At 43.5% G+C, this 26462-nt stretch overlaps 1 protein-coding gene across 3 annotated transcripts in view; it reads left to right on the forward strand.

Moving 5' to 3' along the window:
- Window positions 1–80: 80 nt before the first annotated feature.
- The window catches only part of osbpl8 (oxysterol binding protein-like 8), a 68570-nt gene continuing 42188 nt past the window's right edge, over window positions 81–26462 (forward strand). For 2 of the 3 annotated variants that reach the window (XM_068586364.1, XM_068586365.1), the window contains exons 1-2: window positions 81–411; window positions 17917–18014. In XM_068586364.1, the coding sequence (XP_068442465.1) occupies window positions 17970–18014 (45 nt within the window). In that variant the 5' untranslated portion in view covers window positions 81–411; window positions 17917–17969. Of the gene's footprint in view, window positions 412–17916; window positions 18015–26462 lie in introns of those variants that run through there. The other variant, XM_068586366.1, reaches the window with a different exon arrangement.

Consider the following 26462-nt stretch of genomic DNA (forward strand, 5'->3'; position numbering starts at 1 on the left):
TTAGTTTGAAATCTGTAACCGGAAATATTGTATAAACCGGTTCCCTTGACCTTTGTCCAGTCAAACCCTAGATAGAATCGTGCAGGCGGGCTAGTGGTTATCAAGTTGGCTGAATATCAGTAGGCTGTAGACAGTAGAAAGCGTATCAGCAACAGTGGAGACCATTTTTAACTGTTTAAACTTCAACACTAGATCCACAGGACCTGCAGGACGCCGCCGGGCTGAAGAGGACGCTATCACAACCCGAGGCACTGAATACCTAGTAATAAACATTAAAACATCGTTAGCTAACAGCTAGCAGTCAGACAAACGTCAAAAAATCCCAGAGGACTGCCTGCATATTTGACGGACTGCGTTTTCCTCCCGTGAGCCAGTCAGACAACCAACCAGGAGACTCCAAACGAAGCAAAGGTAACGTCGAGTGTCCCGCAAAACCCGAATAACCCAAACATATCAAACAAACCGCCTGCTAATGTCGGCTACGCGCAGCTAACGTTAGCTCAATTTCCAATTCGCCCTGTCTGTCTGTTGCTTAATCACAGACGTGACTCTGCAATCGAGCAGTGCGTACTATTATGTAATAAATCCGGCCAGCGATAGCTACATTCAATGAGTGGAGCAGCTTCTCCATCCCTAACGCCTTTGCACTACACGGCGGGAAAATTGTTGAGGACTAATCTCTATCCAGTCACAAGTGTGTAACGTTAGCTTGTCTGCAGGTGTGCGATCAGTACGCGGTGTGCTACTGTGTGCAGCAAAGTGGTGACTGGAGAGGAATGCTTAATTTCATGTTCCTTCAACCTTGCTGTGTCTGTGAGATTCATGGCAGAAGCAGTGACTGAGGAATCCATTTGCCTGTGGTGTGTGTGTTTCTGTAACCGCCTGCAGTGCTGAAGATGTTGCTGCTTTTTTCCCACCTGACCTCCCCTGCTGTCGACATATCCCTCCTCCCCTTCATCATCATCTTCAAACATATGATCCTGCTGCAGTGTTGCATGTCTGCAGCCTCCTCGGCCCAGGTGCTCTTGTTACCACTTTCACCTGTCAGGGGGCCAGCAGCAGAAACAGGAGACTGGCCGGCAGTAAGACCTGTTCCTAATTGTGTCAGACAACGGATGCATCCGGCAGGCCCTGGTCTGTTTTCAGACATCTGATATCAGCCTGTGATGTTATTTATCCACTGCTGCTTCTTTCCTTTTTTTTTCTTTGTGAAGGGCTCAACACACACTTCTAAAAGTGGTTGCCAGCACCAGCTTTTGGTGACTGAAACTGAAAATATGGTACGCATTTTTTTGATCATGTTTTAGTTTGAGTAATTAAGAAATCGTCTGAAATGGTTGGCTACTCTGCCTTTCATGTTTTTGGCTTTCTGGACCATTGCGCTGTTTTCCGTCACAGATTTGTTGTCCCATTGACATTGAAGTCTTGAATTGTGGGTCCCTCAAGTGACACCAACATCAGCTTGTCCATCATCTCTAACTGTCTTCGATGACCTTCAATGTGTCTTGATTCTCTTAGCTGAATCCCCTCTCATGTACATTTGAAAAGACTGGGGTCCATGTTTGCTGTCCCTGTTTTATTCTTTTCTTGTACATGTTAAACATTGGTTGCCACTGATGGCAAAGAATTTGTTGCCAATTTCTCAAAAAGATTGCCAATGGCGACTCTGACTGTCAAGTCCTGATTTATGTAGATCTTAAAGTAGGTTTTATAGTTAGTAGCTAATTCTTTCTTTGAAGGGCTCAAATATAAGTATATATTTAACTGACATTTGTCTGTAACTTTCTTGATGATCGGAATTGAATGACGTCTATGATGAAAGCACATATCAGTCGACTTTGTGCACCTGTACCAACTTCAGTATCTCAGTAGTTCTGCCACTGGCATACTGTATTTCCATGTTTTCCATTCACTGCCTATTTGCATGTCAATAGAGGGCAATCCCAGACTTTTCCATGCCAAACTATTGTTGAGGTGAGGCTCGCGATCCAAGGTCACAAGAGCGACTGGCTCATTTGCCAGCCAAATGTAGTTTCCATTCGGCCTCTTTCGAACCTCAGCCCTTTGCCTGCTCACTGCTCTGGCAGATCCACGTTTCTTTGCATCTGTTAAATTTGCAATTTCTATTTATTGTTTCCTATTATTATAAAGCCCTTTATAGAGAACTGTGGTCAAGGGAATTAGGGCTTTCGTGGAACATTTACACAATGTTGAAATGCACAGCTATGTTAATGAAGCTGATTAATTATGCCAAGTGCTGGACCAACTTGTCGCAATGAGAGATGCTGTTTCTTTGGATACTGGCCATTTAGCAAGGCCTCGTTCTGACTGAGTGGTATGTTTCTGCTTTACATAAATCATTCTTTTCTAAGACATGTAAATGAGGTGCGTGCATAAAACGGGACACATGAGTGTTTCAGTTGTGGGCCATAATACTGTACAGCCACATGTACTTTTCCAGCAGTTTTTCCAGAACTGAAGGGTAGAGCAGCCTTTAGTCCATAGTAGCTTTAATTGGCGTTTTTATAGTTTTATGTGTTTGCACATGAGAAATCAGATAATGTGGGTAATATCGGTAGGAAGAAATGTGGTTACCAGTAGTGCTAATCTCAGCTGATACCACTATAGGGTATAATCTATTGGCATTTTGAAGTAAAGTCTTTGTTTATCGATCTTAATCACAGTTCCAGTCCTCAAATGGCTTCACAGCAGCCACGATATGAAACCATAAAACAACCTCCTCAATTTCAGTACCTCACTGCGCGAGTGTCCACGTGTCGGTCAGACACAGCAACGGCCTTTTCCCTTCCTGCCGTAACAAATGCTGCATCGCTCTTGAAGTTATTGAAATGCCAAGGCCAGTGCATCAGTGCGGTGTAATCTTGCCAGCTGGGACACTCAGGCCACTGGCTGTGGTTTGACTGATTGGATGCATTTGCTCTGACAAATGCCAGATGTGCTCGAACTGAGATAAGTTTTCTCTCACTTCCTGTCGGTGTGGATTTACCTGGCAAGTGGCACACGAATCGGGTTCATCGTGTGGTTCAAACAGCATTTATTACCATCCAAAACAGCCGGTGTTATGCCAATAGAACCAGTTCATTGTCTCAGATTTAATTATTCCCGAGAAGCTCAACTACCCTCGCTTCCCATACATCAAACAGAACTGAACAAACACAGCTTTAATATGCACCTGTCCCCCGGTGATGAAAGCACTCAGCTAGGTTTCTCGTGTCGGCTTCGCACCAGCTCCACTGCTGAGCAGAATTTGTTATTTCATGAAGGAGCGTGGGAGCATCGAGCCTTTTATGAGTGTCCAAGTCCATTAACTTCAGTGTCCACCCTCGTCGTCCCCCAGAGCATAGCTTCGGAGGAAGGGGAGCCTTATTACTGCCCACCTGAACTGCAGCCTCTTTCTGTATCGCAGACAGATCTGCTGGTTTCAAAGCGCTACAGCTCTGTGAAACTCAAGCGGAAGCAGCTTTAGATGCAGTATCGGCTCGTACTGTGGATTTAAAGCATCACCTCTCGAGGATCGTTTGTCTCGTTGATTTAAACCCATAACAAATGTCTGTTTAGATATAATTACGGACAAAACCTTTGACCCACTGAGTCACTTCAGCCGTTTCCTCCAAAGCTTGCGCCTGATCATGGATCAGGTGTTGTTCTGACGCGTGTGACCATTCAGATCAGCGGTTCCACCATCCAATGGAAAACATTAACATGACTTCCTTAAAATGGCCTTACTCATCTTTCACTTACAGATTCTCAACCTCACGGTTCAGATGCTTTTTAGTCACGGATCGGATCAGCAGAAAAAACATGGGAATTAAACTAACTTTTGAGATGTTCTTGTCAGGTTTGTTTGCTACTGATATGGATTGATGCTGACGCTCAGTTATATCTGCTGATGAAGAACATTTTTGTTGTGTCATTTTGTTATATCAGCTGCTGGACAATGCGCCTGATTTTTTTTTTAAAAGAATTTTTAACCACTGTCCCAAACCACATTAGTAAGTTGAATACCACGATTAGGGCGACACTGGCTCACTGGTTAGCATGCCCGTCTTTCAATCAGAGGATTGGTGGTTCGAGCTTTGGCTCCAATAGTCCCCGTCTTTGCGTCCTTGAGCAAAACACTTTACCCTGAATTGCTCCCTGCTGCTGTGTCTGCAGTGTATAGAGCAAAAATGTAAATCGCTTTGGATAAAAGCGTCAGCTAAATGTAAAAGATTATAGGCTGCTTAAAGCGTGTTAAGAATTGAAACGGGTCAATGTTCCATTTCATTTTTGCTGTGAAAACATCTCTAACAACTGTATCACCTCTTGCCAATGTCACAGATTTGTTGTTTTTTGTAGCATTATCAGGGATTGGGGTCTATGAAGCATTAATGCCAATCTCCTTTGGCTTTTATTTGACTGAAAATCAGTGTCGATCAGCAGTCAAACTGTTTTTCCCGCTGATGGTTAAACTATGTAATTAATCCACAAATCCCCACGTTACACCACTATCTTCCATGCCAAATGTGTACATGTGTGCATACTTTACAGAAGAGCCAACCAGTGCTACAAAGCAGGCCATCTCCACTGTAAAGCGCTGCAGTGGTTGGAGTAGAGAGTTATGGTTGCATAGAAAACGGTGACCTTGCTGTGTCTGCACAATGTCACACTTGTGTGTTTGATGTGTAAACCCGATTAGGGTGAAATATACCTAACCAAGGACATTCATATCAAAACGTGGTACAAACATTGAAGGCCTTCATGCTCCTCGGAGGTGAATGAATGATCTGCTCCGTGTTGAGAGAGGTTCACCGTCCTCATTTAATGTTTTAAAGGGCAACTACTACCTTTGGCATGTGTCTAGCCTATTTTTCCATGTTTTTGTAACTGAATCTTTAAGAAGTGCTCACAGACGTTTAAAACGTAAGAAAATACATCACAGTAAGAACGTCTGAGCCGTTGGCTTGATCCCGTCTGTTTATTCTCCAGTCACATCCTCATTGTTGAAATCGGCTAAACATTCCGCCGTGGCATTGACACTCTTTTAGATAACGCAAACACCGGTATTCCTCTCTCTTTCCGACTCTCACAAACACGGCGGTCTTACGACACAAGACCAAGCGGTAAAGAAAAAGGTTTTGTTACTCTGTTGTTGTTTTGATAATGGTAAATGGATTGTACTTGTTAAATCTTTTCTCGTCTTCCAACCACTCAAAGCACTTTAACACTACATGTCATCCTTCGCTCATTCATACACTGCAGGCACAGCTTGCAATTTCAGGTTGAGTGTCTTGCCCAAGGACACATCGACATGGACTAGCGCAGCCGGGGATCGATCCTCTGATGGAAGGGACGACCACTGAGCCACAGTCAGACACTCATAATGTCGTCGGACACTGATATCAACTACCCGAGCCTGGCCGTTTCAAACACAAGCACATGTAGTGAACGTACATTGACAGTGCCCCGAGCGATTACAACCTGTTTAGCGGCTGCCATCTGCAGCCTTCTTCCTCAATGCCGAACCAATTAAAAAATTGTTAATCTCCACCAGTTACCAAAAACTTGAGAAAGCCATAAGTCACCCTTTACAAGACTCCAAAACAGGCCTTACCATCACTGAGGAATCTGGTTTAGCTGCATGACTGTCATTACCAGTCACCAGACTGGAAGAGTCCACCCCAAATATAAAAAAGTGTCTGAGCTCATGAGTTGAGTCATAAGAGCTTGGCTGGGCCCTTAGGTGTTGCCTCGGACCACACCTTGCATTGTACTGATTAGCATCACGGGACAGCTGCAAGAGGAGGGGAAAAACTCTTATCCCGGATAAAATAAATCACTGGTGTTGAATGAATTCAATCCACTGTTGCAGCAAAAATATATTCTTGTGTTCCTTGAACTCAAAGGAAGCAAAGAGTCTGCCGATTCTTTTGCTGCATTACTTTGCTCGTGTGCCTTTGGAAACCTTTTAAAAAAAAAAGTTGTTGTTGTAGTGGCTTTTTTTTCTGCAGAAACAAAGGCATTGCAAAAGGAGAAACCATCTCTAAGGGAATTTGGATCAGAATTGCAGGACCTTGTATTTCAGTGACTCGATGTTTTAGTGACACTCCTACTTTTCACAGTGCGTCTTCTTTAGCTGACTATTTTAAAGCAGGGTGCAGCCATTATGAATTTTTACCTCAAACGCTTTTTGCCTTTAATTCCGGGATGAATCAAAAGTGGCAGGGGGTGCTCTTTTAGCTGCATTTTCTACGCAACTTTGTGATATTTGGACATCAAATACAGAAGCAAACACCCACACTTCCTTAAACCGTCTACAGTGTTAAGGCCCAGAGCCGAGCCCTCGACTCTTTTTAAAGGGTGTTGAATTGCGCACCACGCCTCTTCCTCCAGCTCGGTACTCACTCATCCTTAAAGGGGTGGATACCTTTGTTGTAGCAGAGTGGTGTGTTTATGATGAAGTAAATGTGAACCGAAATGAAATTAAAAGTCACGACTATGTATTCTTTAATCATTCACTCCAAGATCTTTGAGAGTTTTACGTAATCATTGAGTCTAAAACTGACTGAATTGGTAGCTGTGGGCATTATGTCCGAAATATACTATGACGGTAATGGTATCACGTTGCAGTAGTGACACGTTTGATTTTCATCTTACTATATTTGGAACTTTAATGCAAAACCAAGAAATACACATCTTTCCTGCAGGATTGGCTCATCTTTTAATTAAAAAAAGCTGACAAAACTCTGTCAAAATGAACTAGCGTGTTCAGTGTTCAGGTCACGTAACTACTGTAACGTTCCTCCTCCTCTTGGGTTGATTCGGATGCCTTCTTCTTGTCCTGTGTTTACAACTTCACTCTCCTCTGTGTCAGGCAGCTGGATCGCACAAGATCACGTAATATCTCCCGCGGCTTGAGCGTTATTGCCATATCTCTCTTTGACAGCCGCACGGTGTACATAACCCTGGTTTGCAGTGCGACTTGCTAATTAAATGTTGTTGTTTTTTTTTCCATCCATGATCATATCTGGTCATGGACGCAGTCACATCCTCTCCTCGGCTCAGGCTTTGTTGTTAAGCTGAAGGAGTTACGAGTGTCGTACATGCTCTGCTTCCTCGTGTCCTAATTCACTCACTCAGACTCCAGGGTCCTGTGCGCAGCTGCATCTCTTTGACGGACGCAAAGTGCATTGCTTTTCAATGATACAGAGAGAGAGGCAGGGGATGTTTTTGTGATGCTCACAGAGTTTGTACAGTGTTCAGCAAGGACACAATTTAATTTCCGACAATGTATTTCTGCTGCAGTGTCATGTACGTCTCCAAAAATCCCCAATGGTCCGACTGTGTCATCTGTTCCAGGCTGAGTCGTATAAGGGGAAAGGCACACTGGCGATGACGCAAATGGCACATAATCGAGGTGCATTTTTTGCACAGAATTTTCACTCAGAGGGTCACAACAGAAGTATTTAGCTTAGGCACGTAGCTTGTTTTCAAACAAAATGTCTATCCTGTATATTCCCAGAGTTACAAGCAGTGATAACCCAAGGGTCAGTGGGATAATGTGACTGACTCGCCCCGAGTGCGAAGGTAGAAAATTCAAGAGACCTCAAAGACGGAGGTGTTTTAAGTTCTACTCTTATCTCTTATTTACTTTTTTGTGCCATTCTTATCAACATTCAAGCATTGTCTCGAAATTCCTTTTAGTATCCTATCACAACCAGATGCATCATCTTTGTTGGTCCGTCTCTTCTACTTGTATTCAGGTTGCACAGGCTGATCATTGATCACTGATAATTGTGGGTGGAAAGCCTCCGACAAAGATTTTTTTAAACTTTGTAATGTTGGAGATTTGAGCCTTTGGGTGAGTTGGTGAACTGCTGCCCCAACTTGACTTCCTGTGAAGTCAGAATTATATTTTGAACAGACGTGATTAGTGATCCGTCACTGAGACGGGCAAAACAGACGCGAGAGGGACGGGTAGAGCGCTGTGCTTTGAAGCCAGATGGCTCCGACCGAGCTGCATTGCTTTAAACATCGACGTGAGAATGTGGTGGGTGTGGCTGCGGAGCTGTCCGTAGTGCTGACACGGAGCGGAGATTGTTAGACAGAGAGACACGTTTCCTCAATCTGCTTGCTTTTTTTTATGGTTCTGAGTTTCGGTCCTAATTCTGTTGTCCACGCTGTAGCAGACAGACGGCAGAGAGTGCCGTTTATGATCTGCAAACAGCTGTTTGAAGAGAATCGTTTATAAATGACGTACTTTCTTACGCGAGTGCGCTGATGATGGTTTCTTAAACATCCGCTCCCATCTTAGATTAATTTAGTTGAGCTTTCAACGCCACACAACTGTGAAATTCAGGTTAATGCGATGCATCTCTCTCCAGAGTGATTTATGGGAGAGGGTCAGATTGAATGTAGTTTTCTCTCAGATTATATTTGGGAAATGTTGCTCTTTCTCTGTACATTTCAGAAAGGGCATTTGACAGATTTCCTCGACGAGATGTGTGGTGTCTTGTTTAAGAAATGGTACCTTGTACAGATATCTTGTCGATTGGATTTCTGAATAAATGGAAACCAGATTCTTCACAGGAAGAGCACGCACAGCAGTAAAGGGGTTTTAGGTCATGGAGATGCTTTGACTTAATTATGAAGGGCTGTATTCACTAAAACAAATAAATAAAACATGCTGTGAGGTTCTTTGGATGGAAGCGTCCATCAGATTTTGGTTTTGATTTGTCGATTGATCAGCCCTCCTGTTGAGCTCACTGACTTATTTTCCTTCATCCAAATGCCATCAACTATGCTCTGCCATAATAGTCGTATTTTTTATTGTGTGCTTGTTTTGTGTGAGTCTTTTCCCAGTGTTACTAACGCACCAACCTCAGCTCGGTCTCGTGTTCCCTCAGGAACAAACTCACAGCTGGGTGCTTTTGTCGGCAGCATGTTTCCCCTGCAGCTGGACCAAAACACACACCACACATATATTTGCTTGAGGAAAAGACTGCTGATGGCCTTGATCTTAAAATATGACAGAAATGCTGGGCTGTGCTTCCTCATGTGCACATTTGTGACACAGGGGCTGAGCATAGGGGTCATCACAGTGGACTGATGACGTTTTGAGATCCATATGTCGAACATTCATCATCAATGTACAAATGTACAAACTGATTGGGAAACCCCTGATGCTAGATGTAGCTCTACGTCACATACATCCTCCCCACAACCATCTTTGACCTTCATTTTCACCTCAACTAAACATCTGGGAGGTTTGGCAGATGCGACACCAAGTGTGCACGGACATACAGAAATAGAAACACCTGGCACACTTGTGTCTTCAAGGCACATTTTGGGGTGATGACACACACACAGACTAATGTTCAGTAAACTAGTGTTCAGACCGAACACAATAGCAGCGTTGCGCCGGGCAAATCCAATACTATGATATAAAAAATGAATTATTGTCCATGCGACAGATCGTAAAATGCTGTGTAGCCCTGCAATAAAATGATCTCCTCCAGACTGATATTAACAGAAGAGAGAACAGACTGCTGCGATTGGATGTTCCTGGTCACATGACTTGACCTTAAAATTTTCAACTCCCCTCCGAGGGGAAATAGTAGTACAGCACCTTGTGCTCGGTTGGCTGTATTCCATGAATTTTTATTTCAAATATCAGAGAAGCCCTAGAAAACTGATGTATCGACTGTAACAGGCACTCAGTGATACACTGGGTAACATTTAAGCTCGTCCCCGCGGAGGAATTATCACATGATATTTTTCTTTAAAGGACTGATATTGATCTGTCTCATATTTCAGGTGTGTGTGTTTGTGTGTTTTGGAGGACTCTGTTGGGGTTGCACAACTACAATACACTGAGGTCACGTCCAGCAGGGAATGCCGATATGAAAATCTGTCAGTGCTCTCACACACACACACACACACACACACACACACACACACACACACACACACAGGGAGCTGTGACTGCTTCCAGCAGCCCTGCAGCGGTAGCCCACATTTCAGAAGAGGAAGAGAAAATATGGTGATGTCATCTCTATGTCTCTCTCTCTCTCTCTCTCTCTCTCTCTCTCTCTCTCTCTCTCTCTCTCTCTCTCTCTCTCTCTCTCTCTCTCTCTCTCTCTCTCTCTCTCTCATAGCGACTGTGTTGTGAATATAATGGTGCTTTCTGCTACTCGAGCTGCATGAGGTAGGTCCTTTTATTCACCTCCCCTGCGCTCTCTTGCACACGTGCATGCTGCGTCGGTCCGGTGGCCTCCGCGCCCCCGTCTGTGTGTTGGTGTGTTAGAATTTACCTGCACTTTGATCCGGATGAACGTCGTCCGGTTGTGTTCCTGTGTGTGGAATAGTTTCACTGTTGAGGCTTCTTCTGGTTGTTCTCACACTGTGTGTGTGTGTGTGTGTGTGTCTGTGTGTGTGTGTGTGTGTGTGTGTTGGAAGCCTGTGACAGATGCAAATACATTGAAGTCACATCACGCCACAGCCCAATGATGTGTCCTGATACGGAGGCTGGCTGCAGATAGCTGCCGACAATCCCAGGCTGAATCATATTCGTCCAACTGCTGACGGCACCGATTAGGTAGAGCCGGTGACTACGACGCCCGTCTTCCGGCTCACCTCTTTTTCACCCCTCTCCCCGATGCACTTTTTTCTTCAAAGGTCATTTTCCGGTCACAGGAATATTGCCTGCCGCCAAGTGACCTCTGCACTATTTTTTACTTTCTTGTGATTTCCACAAATCCTTTAAATCTTTAAGCTGAATGGTCTGACTTCTCAGCTTCAAATCTTCTCTCCCCTTTTCTGTTATGCAAGAGACATCGCACTCACACACACAAATGCACACACATAATTCTGCTTGGGCTGTGTGCGTCACACACACATCTCTAGCTCTGTTCTCTGATTTCCCTCTCCGTCTCTGTGGCAGGGATTGTTTCATGGCGTTTCGTTACGAGTCAAAAAGCCGAGCAGCCACAGCGTTCTCCTCCCAATAAGGGGATCGACCGCTCAGAGGTCACCACCGTCTCCTTGACACCGCAGGAGTTCAGACCCGGCGCTCATCAGCATTGCCATCCACGCGGCATTCTGAGCGCCGAGTCACCTTGTTGTATTCAAAAGCGATTTTATTTTTGCGAGGCGACACACTTGCCGCCGGAGCTCCACGATGCCATTCTGCCACCCTTCAGGATAATATAGCGGCGATGTTACAGAAGGACAAGATATTTCTATCATGTGGGAGGTTTCGTTATCAGAGATGATATTGAAGCACCACACGAGCACTGTTTTAATAATAACACACAATTATATAACTCTAAACCAAGTTTATTTACATGAGATCAGTCTCGTCTCTGTGCTGGTGTGCCACATGTTACACAGTGGCAAGCACGTGGAGAGCGGCTTTGATGGGCGCACACTATTCTAAACGTCTCCTGCTGATAACAAATCCCATGGAAAATCGACCAGTGAATCCTACAAACAAGTATTGCGTGTGCACCAGGAGCCTGACCGATCGTCAATGAGCCACACTGTTGCACTGGGTCACATGTTTGTTATCACCGAGAAGCATACACACACTGTAGTTTATAGCACCGTCCTGCTGCTGGAAATACTCATTAGATCACCAAGAAATGCACTTTGAAACTCAGTTAAACAAAATGCTTTAGTCTTTTTTTAAATTTATTTTACTACATATTTGTATATTTCAGGAAGAACCTAAAGGTTTGGGTTAAGAGACGGACGTTTCAATGTCTTTTTGTAACGATAAGAACACTACAGAATGACAGTAGCCGTATCCTTTTAACTGCAGCCTGTCAGGATGTTTACAGCGTGCCATTTAGTTTGGCCTTTGGACGGCCAGACCTTTATATCGCATCTTATTAGCCTAGCCTAGAACGTAGGGAATATTAGCCAAAGAATAGCTAACGCAAGGCGCTGAGTGGGTCAACGCGCTTTGTTTAGCACTGCCTTAATATAATTTCTGCTTCATCAGATGTATGAAGCTACACCTTCAGGACGCTCCCAGATGCTTTCACTGGGGAGGGGACCGATATTATGTAAAGTTATTTTGTATTCATGAAAATAGGATCTTTTCAAGGATGAGATTATAATCTGTGCTACAGGATTGGCCGCCAGAGGATCTTTAATTTGCAATGCTGCGAGCCTCATGAATGAATCATCTGCAATTGTCCTGAATCTGCTCTTTACATTGAAAGTCATCCTGCTTTCTGTGTTTGCGTCTCTGTATTCCTACATGTGCAGTGGCAGATTTTCTGTAGGTTTCCTTGCCAGAGGGGAGAGGATAAAACAGTGATTCTTATCCTGGTAAACCAGTGTTAGGTTATCTGTGGTCCAGTCCAATCCTCTGCCTCTACTTACATGGTTGATTAAAAGTCCTCGCTCCCTGACCCACATGGCTTTAATTCTGTGAAAGATGTCTTCCCCTGACCACCAAACTGGGACAGGCAGACGATTACGTTTGGACCCAGCAACTTGAATGTCCCCTCTTCCACCCTCCCTACGTCCTGCTGTTCTCATTTCCATAGAAAGCATTTTAAAACACAAGCCCTCATTATTGACAAGCTGGCATGTCTAGTACAGCCTCATGTTTGACATGCCTCTACACAGGAAATTACATCGAGCCTGAATGGGCTATTTGATCTTTTTTTTAAAAAGAGAAAAAGAAGAACATGCTTCGTAGATTTTGGATCTGTCCGTATTCATGTGAGCCGGTCGTCTTAATGGTACATCTGTGTCTGTTTTCTATTTGATAATTATCTGCATTGAAGCTGCACTTTTTCGAGGCAGGCGTTCTGACTTAAAAGCCTCTGTGTTGTTTCAGGTAGCGCCATACCTGTTGAGCATCGGCATGCAGGCATGGTCACAGTGAGCACGTCAGGACGCAGCATTTAGGTCAGAGCAACAGTGTGCCCAACGGTAGCCTTACGGAGCCGCGAGCACGACTGTAAAGTGCCAATATCCAGCCAGTCACCTTAAAGCTGGGTGTGTCTATGTGGCTGGTTGTGCCCCTCCTTGCCTGTAGTTGGTCACGCTCCAGCTCCAGCACTGTGCAGCCATCAAGATAAGACTTCAACCATTTTTGCCTGAAGCTGAATGTGTTTATTTGGAGCCAATAAATACATCCAGATTATTTTCTTTCTTAAGATATTGAAATAGCATTGGCGTTGCCATCAGTGAAAACTGGTAGAATCACGTTAAAGAAAGAGATTAAGCTCCTCAGACTATAAAACACACTGTGGTTTGGTGTTTGAATTGTATTACCAAGGCGGGGAAAGAACTATCAAGGACCAACGTGGGACATTGTCACAATGTCATGCTTTGCTTCTCATCACCCGTCCAGCATGGTGGCAGTGACGGCCTCTACAGATCTGCCTCTGTGGCTGTCGGGAGCGGACTGCAACGTCACCACAATCAGCTTAGGGGTCCTGAAATGATTGCTATCCTTGCTCGCCCTTGAGCTGAGCCCTACTGTTAATCTAAAAACAATCAAAGTAAAAACTGCGGCACATTTGAAAACAATAGTGACGAGCCGTCCAAAAAAATCTTTTCTGATTCTCATTATGTTTTTCTATAAACCGAGCATTATTGTTAAAACTTGCATGCATCATATTTTTGGGATGTTTGTCAGATTGAAAGAAAATTATGCATCATCCTATTAACAAAAGAAAATATGAAGTTTGTATTATAAACTAAACCAGTGTTAACATCCAGAGGGACATAACATAAATAAACTTGAGGGAGTTAAATTGTAAATGGTCCTGTACTTGTAAAGCGCTTTTCTAGTCTTCCGACCACTTAAAGCGCTTTAACACTACATGACATCATTCACCCATTCACACACTGGTGAGAGGAGCTACCATGCAAGGTGCCACATCAGTATCATCTGGTATGCAGCTACAAGAGCAATTTAGGGTTAAGTGTCTTGCTCAAGGACACATCAACATGGGCGAGCGGCGCCAGGGATCAGACCGCCAATACCCTGATTGAAAGACGATCTCTGCTCACCACTGATCCACAGTCGCTCAGTCGTACTTAAAGCCACATATTCTCTGTGCTTATTCTGAACAGAAACCTTTTTGGATTCGTTATTGGGGTATTTGTCTCATAACCATTCGGCCATCATCATGTTCATCCCTCGAAATATACAGCACAAGAACAGTTTCTTGTGGCGCTGCTTATCAAGACTGAAAATATATATATTTTTTCTCACCATGATACATATTAACACACCTTTACATTTATGCTCTCCAACTGGAGCATGAATGAGAAAATCTGGCAACTGAAAACTCCCGTTATCCCAAAAAGTTCTCTGTCCTCTCTTGGCTCTGCAAAGGAACCCCTGAGCCAGCGTTTCCAGCTTTGTTTTCAGGGCCACCGCCCAAACCACAAGTTTAGGATTCCCTGTGCGGTTGCCCTTTATCTTTGGCAATGATTAGCTGACAGGCCGCTGAGGTACGGCTGAAGCAGACTGCTATAGGCCAGCTTGGATAAAGGGGCAGTGTCCCTAAAGTGTGGGAGAAAGGGAAGACAATGGAGCCACAGCAGAGTGGATGTCTGTCACTGGATAGTCCATTGTTTATCAAGAGAAGTGGAGTCCAACATGCCCATAATCAGTTCAGTATGAAAATGGACCAAAACAAAACCCCAGCTTCATTAGGCAGAAATAATTAGACTATGAGACTAAGATTAAAAGTCTCTGGATACTGAGGCACGGCTGCTAACATCAGCACGCTAACATGCTATCATGCTACCATCCTGATGTTTAGCATTTATAATGTTTACCATTAAACTAGTGCAGCTAAAGCTCATGGGAATACCATTAGTTAGCATGTATTTTATGTAAAACATAAAATATTGGACTGTGTGTGTGTGTGTGTGTGTGTGTGTGTGTGTGTGTGTGTGTGTGTGTGTGTGTGTGTATATATTTAAATCAAGCAGTCCCTAAAGTGATTAGAATTTGTCCTGTAGGAAACATGGATATTTGTGCTATTATTTAAGGTCCATCCATTCAAAAACTGTTAAAACATCTCACTCAAAAACAGAAAATGTTTAGATCTGTGCCACGTCCCCACAAGAAAAGCTGCATATTGAGGCTGACTTCAGAGATAATTTGCATTTAGTCTGCCTAAAAATAAACTGGAGCAGAGGGCGAAGCATATGTTGCACATGGAGTCTTACAAGTGTCAACTAAATACAAAAAATGGAAGTCAGTGGCCCAGGGCTCAGTCTAGACCCGGTGATAAGATAAAACACTGAAAGTATCCCAGAGGCACATCACTTGTCATCGCTATAACTTTGGAGATGATGTACAGTTGCAATTAGAGATGACAAGGAATAAAACGAAACAACAATTGTCCCCCTCCCCTACACTGCTGTGAACCATTCCCCGTGGTCGCGGCCCTTGATTTCTGTGTTGTTTTGCCACCTCGACTGTGTGGCCCCTGCTCCAGGCTGATGGCTGAAGCTGCTGAAAGAGGGGAAAGCGCCTGTCTCAGCGTGACGGGGTCCTTGAGAGTCAAGGCCAGATGAAGTGTGTGAGGCTGTTGGAGCGTTACATTGGCAGAATGGCTGGTATGTGTGTGTGGAGGTGGGAGGGTTGGTTTGTGACCTTGTGTCCTGGCACCTTTTATAAAGCTGCAGCGCTTTCTCCTAAACCACTACTAGGTCTGGCAATTTGGGGTCTGTTCTGGGGTGTCGTCTACGACTCACTGGTTTGCTTCTTAATCGGATCATTTCCGGGGCGAGAGGGTGCGATATTGATGTACACGTTTGCAGTGTTCGAGTTCTCAATTCCTATTTGAGCCAATGTAATACTGTTTGCTGCTGTTGGCAACATCCGCAGTGTCAACCCTCCACTCATAGTAGTCTGTCTTTCTCAATGGCGTCCTGTGGACACACAGTCTGACAAGGTGTAATCTCAGTAGGGACCACAGGGTTCATGCCTTTCATATCTCCACACAAAACAAAACAGCAATCAGCACAAGTGGCGGCCTCCCATAATCTTAAAAGTGTTTTTCAGGACGGCCACGTGTTGGCAGGCAGCTGCTCCGCCCAGAGTAATCTCCCCGGAAGCATAAAGTGTAATTAACAGATGGTCCCGCTTGTTCATGAAACTCATGTTGAGGATTTAGTGTAGTATTAGCATTAGTGGCAGAACAGTAGGGTCAGACTTGTGTTTTGTTGTGTGCTTGTGCAGCAACTGGTCAAACATTTTGACCAGTCGAGGCTTGTTGATGGAGGACTGCGTGCGCGTGGTGGATGCTCATGGACGAACAGTCATTCTTGGTGTTAGGACCACCTCTTTTTGTTTTCTTTTGGATCATAGACAATGCTAATTAACACGTTTGTGTCAAAAATAAGCCGTGAAATAAGGTTCTTCTTCCCCTTCAGTCTGCGTTTTTATTTTGCCCATCACCGCTCACTGCAGACGCAGCCATCAGGCTTCCACTGCAGGGTGCGTGCACAGCGGCATGGCGGTTCCCTTTTTAAAAGGGAAGCCACAACATCTGGATCTCCGCCTGGTGGCTGTTAGTTTAGGAAGCGTTTGATTTTATATGCAGCAGAATTTTCTGAGATGAGTCTTGATGTATTAATCTTCAAGATAAATTCAAAAATGAGGTTTGTCAGACAATAACGATAAAAAAGTAAAACAAAAAAGTAAACAAAGGGAGAAATAATAACATATATATATATATATATATATATAACATTATGATCCTGATTAATATTCAATTACTTGTGCAGCCCTAGCAATAACTAACGATAACTTGAAACATTAATAAGTCTGATGAACATTTTTCTTATTATTCAGTTACCAAAAGCTAAAGTTGATGTCTTCAAGTCTCTTGTTCTGCCCAAGAATACAAATTCTTTGCGTTCACAATTCTCAAAACAAAGAGATGCTGGAAACCATTAAATTTGTCATTCTATCCCAGAAAAAACATACTTGACAAACTATGTATCAAAATAGTTGCCTATTAATTTGCTGTTGACCAAATAATCGTTAAATCAATAAATTACTTCACCTCGAATTTTGCAGATGAGGCATTCAAAGTATCTTCTTTATAATTGGTGCTAAGCATTGCAATTTGAACTGCTTTGATATGGAATGGATTAAAATCCCTTAAAGATTGTCATAGTGTTTTATGAGGAAGTGTGATAACAACATCTGAGCAGGTAGTGGTTAAATCTGAGTTGGCTGACAGCTGAGTCAAAGACCTTTCCTGTAACGTGCCATCCTAAATATACCAAGAACAGTCACTAGATTCAAAGTCCTGCTCGTGAAGTGACCGACAGCAGGTGCCCTCGCTGATGGAGCCACGAGTTGCTCCCAGCTGGTTGGTGGAGCGGCCAGTTGGCAGCCAGCACAAACCTTCCTGGGATGGATAAAGGTTGGAAACAGTGTCACGCTTCAACACTTCTATAGGGAAAACAACCTAAGGCCCGAATGCAAAAAAAAAATAGACCAAAAGAATTTTGTTCAGGACTGTTTGGGAAAAGGAGCAAACATCGCTTTGGCTTATCCTCCACCCTCTTCTGCTCGCACCACAAGCAGGCCTGGAGCTACTGCACCTTTTGTTTGGGTGGAGACAAAAGGAAATCATCCATCACGCTCTTGTATTGGAAAACTGCCAGTGCTGCCGGTTCGTTCTGAAATGTGAGAAATAAGTAGGCATGGTGTTGCAAATGAGTCCAATCTGGAGAGCTAGCTGGCACACACAAGGTTAAAGGGTACTTAATGTAAAACCTAGTGCTGTTCCAAGGTAGAAAATAACTGCTCTTAAAACAACGCAGGGGACCAAAACATGAACATATTGAAGTGAAAGTAATGAAACCTATGTGGTACTGCTGTCCTGGTAACGTACTGCTTCTCCCTCCTAACAGATATGCAGTCGTCAGAGCAGCGCTGACGGGCCCGACTCTGGTTCAACACAACCATGGAGTCCTCCTCCGAGTCCCAGCAGGAGCCTGAGAAGACTTTGGTGAGTCGACACACTCTCATGTATGCAGCCAGATAGTCAACCTGCTGATCCGAAAACAATCGGGAGTAAATCAACAAACATTATGGTGCTTTCAGACGGTATTATGTCCTTCTGAGTGCTACATTTTGTAAGATTAAAGGTAAGAAACGCCACATGCGCTGCACACAAAGCATGCTCTTCATTCAGCAGGCTCCACTTGAGATCAAGAAGTTATCCTAAATCCACCAAGCCTGTCTCAATGCCTCTTCGACGCTGATAATCGTCCCTGATAATTGGTGGTCTTCACTCTACCTCCAAGTATAGTCTGAAGTTGGAATGGGTTCCTGTTCCCGGCCGGCCTCAGTGACAGGAGAACGCTCGTTGAACCTTAATGATTAGCTTAAGGTGCTAATATTGCTAACGTGCTACAGGCTTGGCAGACGCTGGCAGACGCTGCAATTTGCTGTTAGTAATTAAACTTGTCTGTGTGTGTGTGTGTGTGTGTGTGTGTGTCAATAGATAGACAAGGCAGCTTTAACTGCAGACTAAAAGGTCACACAGAGGTGTGTTTATCTTGGAAGCTGTTTCATAGTCCCGACTGCTCAATATAGTATCTTTTAAATGTAACTATCCTTACATTTTTATTGCTGTCTTTTGTGTTCAGTCCAATGTTTGCCCAACACAAGAATGTTGGAAATCATTTCTTGTCAATGTTTAACCCGACAAGCAATTTGTTGTATTTTAGCACAATGCTGAAAGCAGCAGAAAAACAGAACTGAGTACACTTCAATATCAGGCCACATTTACACGTAGCCGGGTATTTACAGAAACGAATATTTCTGCCCCTCCGTTTTCAAAAACAACATCGCACACACATGATCGTTTTCCAAAAAGTTTTTGTTTACATATAACCGGATAAATATGCCACCGAGCGCCGTGATCAGTAAGCAAAATGTAAACAGAGGACGCTCATATATGACGTTATGCCTTTTTAGTCGCGTACGGTGACGTTTGAGGACCTAAAACTCTGTTTGACAAAGTGCACACGCAAACGGAGTTTTCATAGATCTCCGCTTTGGCCGGAGTTTTTAGAAATGATCGTTTTCCGTGATAAAATGTCTGTTTTCGTGTAAATGAAAGGCCAAACCGCATGAATATATATGCGTTTTCCCCTCGTGTAAACGGGGCCTCAGTATCACAGATCTGAGAAGAGCTCTACCGTGGCGGTTTTACTAGAATGCATTTATTATGAAACATGATCCTGTATAGTTCTTTTGTTGTTGCTAGTGAGCGCCAGCTTAGTTTATATATCTATCTATCTATCTATCTATCTATCTATCTATCTATCTATCTATCTATCTATCTATCTATCTATATATATATATATATATATATATATATATATATATATATATATAAAATGTGGTTATTTCTCCCTTTTTGTTTAGTTTTTTGTTTTACTTTTTTATCATTATTGTCTGACAAACCTCATTTTTGAATTTATCTATAAGATTAATACATCAAGACTAATCTTAGATATATATGAAACAGTATGATATGTATCTCCTGTTGTGAAGTGCAAAGGACAATAATAAACTGCATTTTATTATTTTTTCAAGTGGTATGAGCAGCACTGGAGTACAGGAGATGATTGCATTGAGAAAAACATAGTTCATACAGTATAATAAATATGACAAATTGGATATTTTCTGTCATATACATGTTGAAATTCATTGTTGAGATAAATAGAAAAATATGTTTAAATATATGTGTAGCTTCTGTGTTTTCATAAGATCACTTGGCGAACCATTATTAATGATTGTGAGGAATTATTAACCGTGATCAGTGAACATCAACAGTATCTTAATGGTTTATAATATTTAAAAGTAAACCAAAAAGTATGTTATTACAAATTACTCCATATTATTATTTACCCTTCCGGTAGTTCTCGGTGTCAAAAAAGCTTGGGGCCCCCTGTTCTAAATGGATCAAGAAGTGATGAGGTACCAGTGGCCCCTTAAGTCAGCATAAACACATTCATTCACACACACACACACACACACACACACACACACACACACACACACACACACACACACACACACAGAACACCACTCTCAGCTCTCAGGAGTGTGATTCTGCCCTTTCATTTCACCTTCATCATAATCCTCAGTAGCCAGTTTGCAGGGAACGGGAGGGCAATTATAATTGCAGATAACTAGGGTGATAACGGTTCTGTCCATCTCCCCCCACGGGCCTCCGCAGACAATGACCCACAATGAGATGGTATGGGAGCAGAGCTAAAAGCCTTTCCTACTTCTTTGAGTCTTGCTTGGAGTGGGAGTGAGTTTTAATAACACTCCATGTCTGCCGGTAGTGCGAGCGAATTCCTCACCCGCCTTCTCCGGAGCCTATTTCAGTGGCTGCATAATCAAACTGCTGATGCATGAATTGATTTGAAAGCCACGTCGGGGGATTCACAGTGTCTTCTGAATGCTTTCCTTTTGATTGCATTGAATTTGATGAATGTGTACCTGTATGTGATTTTGCAATAAGCCTCTTTTGTGGTTAGGCAAGGCAAGTTTATTTGTAAAGCACATTTCAACGACAAGGCGATTTAAAGTGCTTAACAGAAAAGCATTTAAAGCATCAAAACATAATGCAGAAGAAAACAAGATTTAAAACCAATTAAGGACATTCATTTTAAAACATTAAAAAACTGTCAAAAAAATAAATAGAATAAAAGTTGCATTGCAGTTTAAGAAATAAAATGCAGTAGTGAGATGCAGAAATGTATATCCTTGTGGTGTCTCCGGGGTGTTATCACTTGTTCACACATTATGGACACCCCGCAGTACCGGGACGGTGTGAGACTTGGGCTACAGGACGTATTGTGTTGCTGGCCGGTGCTGCTGTTTAAAAAAAAGAAGAAGAAGAAAGGCCCGTCTGTTGAGATGCTCCCAACATGAGATGAAAGGCTGTGGGAGGCACGCCACCATTCAGTCTGCTGTCATTCGCATTGTACATAGTATAATGAAAGAGCTGGTGACCTGCTGTTCAGAATAGACAGCAGTGAAAAGACACATAGACAGACATGATGGACTCCAACAATGGGTTTTGGGTAGTTTAGCGGTAAGGACACAGGATCTGTGACTAGGGGGATCACTGACTGGGAGGATTTGAGCAGCTGAATGAGAAAATAAAAGCGTTTATCCTCGGTGGCTGTTAAAATTGCCCCTTGGCAAGGCTCATCTCTCCTATTTGTTCCAGATGTCTGTTTGTTATGGTTGCCAACAGTACAAGACTAGTTGTGCTGGGACGCTCCTCAGTATGAATGCATTGTTTCGATGTCTCTTTCATGAATGTTTTAAAAAAATGTGTCATTGCAATGCTCTCAGGAGCAACGTGGGTAACTTTCACATCGGATGCAACTACAACACATGCCACAAACCAGTTGGCGCCAAACATAATTAGACACATGATACGTAGACTAGCGTTGTGGCTGGGGGCGTGGTTAGGCTCAGCTGCAGAGCGGGGAGGGGCGGCTCAGGGAACAGGTGCCATTGATGAGGCCTAATTGGCCACAGGTGAAGCTGTGTAGGGGTTTGTGTCTGGTCCCTATATGAGGCTCAGTATGGATGGAGCAGGGACAGTGAGAGCAGAGGCACAGGCTGCCAGCGTTACAACGTGATAGCAGTGTGCTTGTGTCATTGGTGCTGGGGGGAATCTGGGGAGGTAGCAGGAATTTGTTACTAGAATTTTCTTTCAGCACTGATCAGGCAGCCTGACATTATCTCTACAAGATACAACATAACTTGAGTTTGAGTTTTTTATGAATAAAAGAACTAGAGAATTGCCCATGTGTGCATCTCTTCTTGCTTGCTGCTCATAAAGACCTATGTTGACAAGTCTGGAGGTCAAGATTGATTTCTGAGGCTAACCTCTGGTTTTCACCAGTTTGCTTCCGTCTTCCTCGCGGCTACAGAGAGTATTTAAGGAGTTGAGTAGTAGTTTCTTTTTTTCCATTTTACTTTCTTTTTTTTTAAAAAAATGGCTACAGAAGTGTATCAGTAACGAATGTATTTTCAAACAGAAGAAATTGGTGGACAATGCAGCTGAAAATCTATTCTAAAACCTTGGTCCTGATCTCAATAGCTACTGGATGAGATTTGATACAGACTTTCATGGTCCAGTGACCATTAATGCTCACGACTGGTGATCCGATTACTTTTCACCGAGCTCCTCCAACAGGTCCAAAGCTCCACCGTAAAATAGCTCCACTTTTGTGTGATCGCGTGGCTGAGGTTTTCTGAAGACATGCGTAGTTCCTCTGGATGCCTTCCAATGACTTTTGACTCTTCCTCTAGCGCCACCCTGAGGGTTACATTTGTGGTGAGGAGTTAGATGTCTGCTATTGGATGGATAGTTGTATCTGAATTTGTAGTTGCATCCACTTTTTCCAACTTGCCATCTCTAGAGCGCCTAAGAAAAGGAGTCACCCCCCTCGGAGGTTTTCATGTTTTGTTATTGCGTTGAGACTCCTGTTGTGGGGCAGCTGATATCTGTTCCTCTGCTGCAATACACGTCCTTAAATAAACAACAATGCCAATAGTGCACATTTTGATGCATCACTGTATTAATCAATCCGGATTTTGCTGTTAAAAGAACACGGTCTTAACTGGCAGAGACGGGGTCTTGGTTCTTAGACAGCCGGTGCCACAGACTGTGACAGCAAGAAGCTAGAGGTGAAAATTGGCTTCAGGCTGCTCTTCGGGAGTGAGAAAGCGAGTCTGCATCAGCTTCTGCACATCAGTAGTGGGACCCAGGGTGCTGTTGACAGAACCGAGCTGACAGCATGGGTTGATGAGACACATTCTCACCACTAAAGTAAACGGTTTGAAGTAAACAGGAAAAGCAAGCTTATTCTCCACGGCTTAAGCTTGGCCTCAGACCCCGACCTAGTGCAAATGAAAGTCTTGAAATATACAGGAACGGCAAGAAAGACTCGACAAAGTGAACATTAGACGATATGAGGGAGGTTGTGGATTTTTAGGATTTAACCAAGTGCTGTGGAGAACCTTGAGTGGAGTGTCTCCTGCTAAGATTGGCGCGGTCATTCACCGACAGAAAAAGTCGAGGCGGTGGGTGGGTTATTGATTTGGAGGCAGCCGCCAAGGCAGTATGGATTTATTAGCACGGGGAATGAAAAAGGCAGGCAGCATGTAGCATCACACGGATTGGGTTATTGGTAGACACACTTTCTGTGTCTGTGTGTGTCTTTGTTCCCTTAAAGTGTTGCTTTTTATGATAGGGTCCTTTTCGGATTTGTTTGAGTCACATTCAGCTCTGTTTTGGTTCTCTGGTGTGAATTGATCAGTGCACACATGAACACACGCGTGCACACATCCCTCTTGGAGTTTGGCTCGAGGAGGGTAATATATTGTGTGTCAGCTCACTGGCTGCAATTATGATGAAGTATGTCTTCTGCCGGCTTCAATGCTGGGAAGAGTGGCAGCCATCCTCGCAATCATGTCTGGCATGGTGTAATATGCGTGTCCTCTTTTTCAAGTGTATCCTATAGCTATCATGCACAGGTACGTCATAGTCCTATATCAAGCAGCACCCACTGTATCGAGAGTCATATATTATAGGAGCTGTAGAATTACCTTTTCTATATTGTTTGTGAGGTTATGTTTTCCTCCCAATAATGGAGGAAAAATGAGATATTATACTGTGGAATATGTCGGACATCATATTCTGGATGCGTCTTCATGATATCACAAAAAATTTGAAAAAGTTAATGTCAATATATTTAAAAATATACAGATTCAAAATTCCCAAGAAGTAAAATAGAAATCTGAATCGTTTGTGCGCAAAATAAAAGAGAATATGTTAATAAATCCATTTTTCAACTGGAGCCGTTGTTTCTTTTTAATCACAAGGTTGTCGGTTCAATACCTGGCTCCCACTGTATATATTTATATAATTGTTTGACAGGTGAGTTTAGATAATTACATCACTTTACTGTAACAGCGTTTAAAACTAGTCCTACCCAAGTTGCTACTGAAGCTTCGGATGGGTTGAATGCAGAAGTTGAGTTGACGTATGTGATGATAAAATGATAATTTCCATAGCGTTCTAATTTAGGGGGCGTTTTGAGCCACTAAATAAGTGCCCTTTGAAATCCACTTTTTGGAAGGTTCTACGCATTTAAAAATAACTAAATTGCAGCTATTCTCAAGAAAATTAATAATGCAACACCAAATTACTGAGTTTTTGCCACAGTCACTACCATAAATGGGTGCTTTGTTATTTCTTCCTCGTCGTCAAAGTCCCAGACTGAATCACACCCACCAGGGGTTTTCTGGCAGCAGCTGAGCTCTTTAGTCTAATTAAAATGGCCAATGTTAAATTGCTAACAAGCTTTACATTTCCAAATGTGATTGATGCAGTTTGTTTGATTTGGACTATTTTTAGTCCTCTTAAAAGAAATTTTGGTGACTTCCTCTGGCACCTCGTAGCAGTGCAAGCAACAGGCCTTTTTTGGTCAAGATGCAAACGATAGATTTCTTATCTTGGATTGTGTGTTTTTGAAGAGCAGGTCCGTCTGTTGCTTGTATCTCATCCTCTACCAGCACAAGCAGGAGGACTGCAACATGCAGCGTATACAGTATTCACTTGAGTAACATGCGGAGTATACAGTATTCATACATAAGTTTTCACAGTACATTTTAATGGCACCAACTGATGTTCTACATCTTATTTCAAGCAATCTGGTCACATTTTGGTGAGAACCACTGAGGCTGCACCCACGGTATACCATTATTTTTAGAGCCATTAAACCACCCGTCCGTTTTGTCCTAATTACAGAGTACTGTCAAAAATGCTCTCTTGTGCAAAGTAAACACAGCAGACCTCAGCGTCACCTTGCCTGAGGACTCCACATGTGTGCGTTGATGACATGGGCACCATTTGGCTGTGTTGCTGCCTTGACAATCGACCTTTGGTTCAGGCATCTGCAGTAACGACTCTTCAGCATATGTTCAATTACATGTGGCTTTAAAGCCCCTCCGCCCCCACAGTGGCGCAGGTTAATGGGAACTGTAGCACAGGAGTGCATTAAAGCTTGCATTACTGGGCCCATAATGAGGTCCCGGGGCGTCTGCGTCGTCCTTCAGGGTGATTTTCCACAATGGTCCGGGAGATTGGGCCGCGCGCTTCGGTTTATTGGCGCAGAAGGGCCTCAGTAAACCAGAGCATGAGGAGGAGCCGCGTGGTTACGATGGCTGTGCTCGGGGGCGGCTTGTACACACTAGATCCTCATTGTGGCTTTCAGTCGAGCCCTTTAAAAAAAACACCAACAGCCCACTTCCTTGTTTTGAGGCTGCGTGATGTTACGCGGGTTCGTGTGTCAGATGATGTTCGTCTGACAAACACGTGTAAAAGAGTTTCATTGTACGTCGGAGACGCCTGACGGGAGGTTCATAGAGAGAGGAGTAGATGAAGGAATCGGTTAGATTGGAGAGGTCAAGATTCCAGATAAAAAGCTGGGGAAGAGTAAACAAATGCCGGCGATGTAACAAATTTACAGAGTAGGACAATTACTAAGAAAAGAGGAGCGGGCACTCATCAGAGAGAGAGAGCGAGGAGCTCTAGTTCTCTTGTATGCTCGTTCTCTCTGCCTTGTCTCCTCCCTTCAGTGTTTAGTGTGTGTGGGAGAGACAGGGCTGAGCTCAGTGGCTTGTCGTACCGTGGTTTAGTCAGACCGAGAAGCTGTGGCAGTGACAAGCTCACCTCCGGACACACGGTACGCATTTCCTCTCTTTCTTTCAAGTGAGCCTCAACACCGTCAAAGTGTCCCAGCGGGACACTGGAGTGTTGGACTGCATGTGAGGCCGAGCTGAAGTTGATCATAATGTCTGTGTACAGTCGCATTTGAAGCTGTAGTAATGTAAAAATAAGTTAGCTTTTGAACTTCTGCCTTGTCTTTGTGGGAAGGTTTCACACTTGGACGCAGAGTCTGCCGCGTTGTTTCCTCCCCAGCTTGCCATCTGCTCGGTCACTGAACACGCCCATGCCACACTTTGCTCAAGGGCTTCATGGATAGCTAACGCAGATCATGCTGCTCCCATTATCGTGCTGGAGAGAGTTACTTGGCTCAGGGTTTGCCTCTTAAAGGTCCTCTCTTTCAGATGTATCCTTGACTGTCTGCACTGGGAGGCCTGCCGCAGGCCTATAGCCAATCTACAGCGCTAATCAAGGCTAACGACCGAGAGTTGAGAGGGGAGGTCGGGTTCTGGTTACTTGCAACAGAGGATGGAGGAAAAACCCATTGCATTATGGAAACACGATAGCTACTGTATGCAACACTTCTCTAGGAGCCCTGTCAAGAGCCCAGTGAGGCTTTCAAGGACAGTATTTAGATGTTTTAGATGTGTCTATAGTATGAACAGCAAAAAATTCATTCAG

This window comes from Clinocottus analis, unplaced genomic scaffold (genome assembly GCF_023055335.1).
Source record: "Clinocottus analis isolate CAN_PGR_092001 unplaced genomic scaffold, fCliAna1.0.p SCAF_20, whole genome shotgun sequence".
Taxonomy (NCBI): domain Eukaryota; kingdom Metazoa; phylum Chordata; class Actinopteri; order Perciformes; family Cottidae; genus Clinocottus; species Clinocottus analis.